Source organism: Buceros rhinoceros, unplaced genomic scaffold, assembly GCF_000710305.1.
Source record: "Buceros rhinoceros silvestris isolate BGI_N320 unplaced genomic scaffold, ASM71030v1 scaffold9250, whole genome shotgun sequence".
Classification (NCBI taxonomy): Eukaryota; Metazoa; Chordata; class Aves; order Bucerotiformes; family Bucerotidae; genus Buceros; species Buceros rhinoceros.
In genome coordinates, this window is record NW_010387865.1 from 1 (window position 1) to 5,466 (window position 5,466).

Genomic DNA, 5,466 nt, shown 5'->3' on the forward strand with positions numbered 1-5,466 from the left:
GCTGGCGGCTGGCCCGGGGGAGCCGTGGTCAGCGGGGCGGGGGAGTCAGCGTCTAAAAAGTTACTAAACCGAGCCTTTGCCTTTTCCTGCTCCGAGGCGGGTTGATACCTGCCCGGGGACCTGGTGCTCATGTGGAGGACGGGCCCGGCCACCTTGGGGGGTGGTCGTGGAGGGGGGGCACTCGCCAGGAAGTGGGTGGGAAACGGTCGGTGCGAGCTGCTCTGATCTCTTCGAGTGCTGTGGGGATGCTTTGAGCTTTCAGTACGTGGTTAGTGGCCTTTGACTTGGGGGGCTGACTGCTGGAGTTGTGGGTAACGCCTCTGCCTCCCTTAGAGATGCTCTGAAATGCTGCCAGGGAGGGGAAGGCTTCTTACAGTTTGGAGTGAATTTCTGATTGTGGGAATGCTGTGAGCTGCAGGAATAGGTGCTGTGTTTTCATGAGTTTGGGGAAAGAGAACAAGAATGGGTAAATAGACTTTTTCAATTTGTTGTTACAATGATTCTGTGTTGTTTCAGTTATTATTCTTAACGTGTAAATCGTTCTTGAAATACTGTGCAAAAGTATGTGAGAATTAAGTGTTTACGGAATTTACCTGATTGTATTTGGTACTTTGAGGTAGGATGTCACCACCATTATTTTTCTGATAGCAAACACTGGTGGAGGAAGTTGCTTTTTGCTTGGTTGTCAAAAATGTGAAGAAACAAGCAAAAAAAGTAGAGCTTCAAAACAATATGGATCATAGGAGGACAAAGAATATCAGTGTGCAGCTAGGGATGGGGAAGAGAGAAAAATGTGGGGCAAGGTTATGCTGGTGTTTCACACCCTTCAGGAGCTTTGCAGTAGTGTCAGGAAAAACAAGTTCATTGAAAAAGGGCCTGGGGACATTGAAGAGCTTTGGGGACCAAAGGAAGTTACATTTCATGTTCTTTTTCACTGTTCCTAGAGGGATATGGGGGGAGCAAAAGTTTTTCTTAAGATGATTGGAAGATGTGTAAAATAAACTGATTGCTGCAGAAGAAGAAACGAAGAGCTCAGGAGAAGTGAAAGCTGGCAGAAGCATAAGTTGGAGTGAAGTACAGGCCATGCCGTGCACAGGGACGACTTTAATCAGGAGACTTACAGAGCTTTTCAGAGAGATTTTTGAAGCACGTTGTGCTCAGTTACTGGAAAACTGAGATGAAATCTCTTAGAGATGAGGATTATATATGGCTTTAGATTTCTCTCTGCATTTCAATGGTGTTCAGAGGTCTCGGGCGTGGTGGTGAATCTGATGGAACAGGAACTGTTGAGCTGAAAAAATCAGACTTAGTTTTCTTCGTCATGGGGTAGGGGATTCCAAAAACAGGGGCCCTATCTCTGACGTTTGTGTTCTACATGATATCATGTTGTTAGTTCCCAGTCACTAACGAATTCTGCTGTTTGGTTGGTTTGTTAACATTAAAGCAGTCTGGTGCTCTGAAAAGAAAGCTCCAGTCTCCACATGGAAACCCACCTTTGAAACGAAAATGTAAGCCATCGATAAACACCTTCAAGAAAGCTGCTACAGAAGCTGATGTCAGGGAGAAGGGAGCTTCATCACAAAAGTCTCTTCCAAAGAAGCGGTTGGCTGACAACCGAAATGAAAGCCAGAGGAGCAAACCTTTCATTAAGACGTCCAGCCTGTTTAGAAACAACCCTGATATCCCAGAAATTCGCAGGTATTTTAGACAAATGGGAAGAAAACAAACCCTTCCAGTGCCTTGAATCTTGCCCTTGCTTGGGCAGAGCAGTTGCTTGGCACGCATCGTTTCATTGCTGTTTACCTGGAATACCATCCTATAGTTTTTAACCACACCAAGTGCTTCGTCTTTGTTCGTTTCTCCCAAACAGAAAAGCAGTGCAGCAGGTGCGAGAAAATGTTTTCACTACAGATTCTTTCAGCCAGTTGGACCTTCATCCACACCTGGTGAGTGGCAGGAAGGCTGTGTGCCTTCAAACACACTTTTTCGGGTGGGGGGCAGGTTAGGGAGCCAAGAGATGCTCCTTCCATGGCACCTTGGACAGGCTTGCCAGTGCTTTGCCTGATTTTGTTACAGTCTCTTAGCTCAGGGTGCTGGCTAGTGTCCGAACACTGTCCCAGCACCCTTCACTGTTAGCAGCTGTAATTCCAAAAACCACAGAAAACTGTTTGGGAGGGCACTATTTTATCAAATCTGGTATTTCATGATGTACCAGCAATAGTATAATTTTGATTAACTATGAAATATTTTGGAGATGTGAGAATATTTACATCCAGTTGCCCTGGACCAGAAGTGTAGAGAATTAGCATTAATCTTCTGCTTTTTGCTCTATCTTGTATTACAAAAAGTAAACAAAGGGAACAGTTTGACAATGGAACCTGTTTACTGCTCTTTGCTCTCTCTCTAGGTCTCCACAATAAACACCGTCCTAAACATAAGTAGCATGACCAGGTAAGCAGATTCCTGTAAAAACTTTGCAGTTCACTGCCCCTTAAAACCAATCATTTGTAATTGTTTCATTACCTGTAATTGCTCTGTGAAGACCATGGTACTTGTTAAGTTGTCCCGTTTGCCATCGGGTTTGTTGCTTTGAAAATCTGGAATGAGAAATAACCTGTAAGTTACCTGGCAGGTCAGTCACAGCTAAGGTGGAACCTTGGGGTCCTGCCTTCTAATTTGGTACTTGAATCATAAAACCATCTTTTTCCAGTTTATCACATCTGATGCCTATCTAGTGGCTTTCTGTAGAAGTTGCCTCTACTGGTGTAGCTACACAGCAGAGATGAATTGTGGAATGTGGGGTAGTTTTGAAATGGGCACTGTATGCTAAAACCTTAGGATTCTGTCCTGTGTGTCAGTGGTATTTCCTGACTGGTTTTGTTTGTTACGCAGTGTTCAGAAGCAAACAATTCCCGTGCTCCTGCAAGGCCGAGATGCTCTAGTGCGATCTCAGACTGGTTCAGGTCAGTATTTAATTGTCATCCTCCTTCCATAGGGTATGTTACACTGGGTCCCAAATACAGACCCAAACCCTCATGTTCCTCATACAGCTCGTAAAAGTGACAGGCTGGGAAGCCTGGTGTGGGACTGCCGTGACACAGACAGATGCTGTGCGGGCTTCTGTCACAACACAGTGGTGGGACTGAATGTTGACGTGCAGCTGCCAGCCATCGCCACGGGCCTGTTCCAAGGCTCGTGCTGGGGCTGCAGATCCACGAGGCTAACAGAGCTGAGCAGCGTACACCCCGTCCTTACAAACTTACATGCTTCATCTACAGCAACCTGTGTCTGGGTGTCTCATTTCCCTTGGGTGGGGGGGACATTTATTTAGATATATCTTACTGGGGATACCACCACCTCTCTCTTTTTTACTTTTACTTTTTTACTTTTTTTTTTTACCCTTTGGTGAATTGCCTGTCAATCTTCCATTCTGGAAACTGTCTGCTTAATTAAAACTTTTCCGGACTGCAGCCTCGGTTTAGGAATGGTAGGACAAATGGTATTTTAATTTACTGGAATACTGTCATTGCTGATTTTTTTTTTTTTTTATGGGAACTCTTCAAATTTTTTCCTTTTTAAAAAGGTAAAACTCTTGCCTATGGGATTCCACTTGTACAGTCTTTGCAAGGAATGGAATCCAAGATACAGGTAGGTGCAACAGAACTGAATATATTTACTTTTGACAGTAAGATTAATAACAATAAAATCCAGCTCTTATAGTCATCACTGTCTCTTAATACAAAGGTCACACAGTTTCTCTTCCCCTTTATTTGTGCATATGGCTTATGTGATCCTCCTTCCCGCTGGGATACAGGTGACAGCAGAACCACGTTACATGTTCCCCATTACTTCATGCAGTGGATTAGATGGTAACTGGGCTAAATTGTCAAGTTTGGAGAAGGCAGGGTTTGGATCATCTGGTTGACCAGAAAATACTGCTTCAGCTCTGTTATCTCTCGTCTGTTTTATGGAAGGAGATCATCCTGGCTTTCCTTATGGGTTGGGATGTTTCCAACCCATCTTGGGTTGTTACTTTCTGCAGCTACTACCTACAGATTGTTGCTGTGCCTCAAACACAAGAGTATTTCTGCAGCTCAGAAATACAAGAGTGAAACAATATGTGCGTGGATCAAATATCAGATGTGACTGTGAGAAGGCTTCCAAGGAGGGAAGAGAAGGCAAGGCAGTGTGGGTATTCAGAAGACTTGATTTTTTTTTTAAAAGCTGGGAGGGGGGAATACCTCAGGCTGTTGTGTACAAAGCTGTCCTAAAACCCTTCAAAACTGACTTTGTTGGCTCGTAGCAGTTAGGTGTGGCAGTGCTCTGTGTATCACTGCATTCTTAGTGTACCTCTTGTCTTCTCTGTTTGCAGCGCAGCGATGGGCCTTATGCACTCATATTAGTCCCAACCAGAGAGGTAGGTGGCCTTTTTTTCCGTTCTGATTCTGTCTGGATCTGAGTATTTGAACACTGATTTTTAGTGTGTAGATGTGGGTTCACCAGGGACTGTCTTGGAAAACATTGTCCGTCCTTGTGCTCAGAACTTGCCCTCACAGAAAGTGTTTGCTCTCTGGGTGCGTGTTGGTGTTTTTGTCCAGTGTCGATCCAAAGTAAGAAAGAAGGAACCTCTGAGTTGTCCTCATGCAGCTGGAAATAGTTGTGGAGGATGGAGTAACTCTCTAGCTCGGTGCGTGGGAGGGAGAAGCTTGCCTAGCTCACACAGGGGGGAGTAAGTAAAACCAGTGAAATGAGCTTTGCAAATGTGTAGCTTTATACAGACGTTTCATTTTTAAAGCCCTTTTTTCAAGTCCATAAGCGAATGCTGAAGATGAGGCTTCCAAGGGTTCGGTTCTCCACTGAGCTGTCTTCTATTTGATTTATATTATTTTCCAATTGCAAAGACAGTTTCAGAGTGGATCAACGCAAAAGACCTTGACAGAGAGTACAACTCTTTTTTTTTTTTTTTTTTTTTTTTTTTGTACGTCAAATGATAATAACTTCCCTGTGGAGAATTGATTATAGGTATCTAGTTTGGGGCAGAATATTTTATGCAACCTGCAGTGCAATATCTCAATATCTCAGCTCGGTTCCGTGAAAGGAGGAAGCTCTGAAGCTATTTAAATTTTTACAGCAGCAAACTTACTGCCTCTCTAGGATGCTGGGTGAATACTAAGCATGGAGGAAACTATAAGCTGTTTAAAGGGCTGCTGTTGAGAGTACTTGTGAAGATAATTACAGCTGGTATTACTTTTACTTTTTATTAAAAGCAATGGCCTTTCTTGAGAGCTTGGCAAATAATAGTGTAGTAGTCAGAGCATTTAAAATAGTTATGCTCCCGTAACTAAGCCTTGCTCACATTCTCATTCCTTGAATGGGTCAGGGTGACACCATTCCTTTCTCAGTTGTCTTCATGGCCACAGCATAAATGGCCATCAATAGGTGAAGCCAAACAGCTTAACGCTTCCT

The 5,466-nt window shown here is 43.9% G+C and overlaps 1 protein-coding gene across 1 annotated transcript in view; it reads left to right on the top strand.

Moving 5' to 3' along the window:
- Positions 1-1,444: 1,444 nt before the first annotated feature.
- Positions 1,445-5,466, top strand: part of DDX31 (DEAD (Asp-Glu-Ala-Asp) box polypeptide 31) — a gene marked incomplete at its 5' end in the record, with an annotated part of 46,119 nt that continues 42,097 nt past the window's right edge. Inside the window, 6 exons of the mRNA XM_010137504.1 lie at positions 1,445-1,698; positions 1,871-1,946; positions 2,408-2,451; positions 2,893-2,963; positions 3,584-3,648; positions 4,373-4,417. Coding sequence (XP_010135806.1) covers positions 1,445-1,698; positions 1,871-1,946; positions 2,408-2,451; positions 2,893-2,963; positions 3,584-3,648; positions 4,373-4,417 — 555 coding nt within the window. The remainder of the gene's footprint in view (positions 1,699-1,870; positions 1,947-2,407; positions 2,452-2,892; positions 2,964-3,583; positions 3,649-4,372; positions 4,418-5,466) is intronic.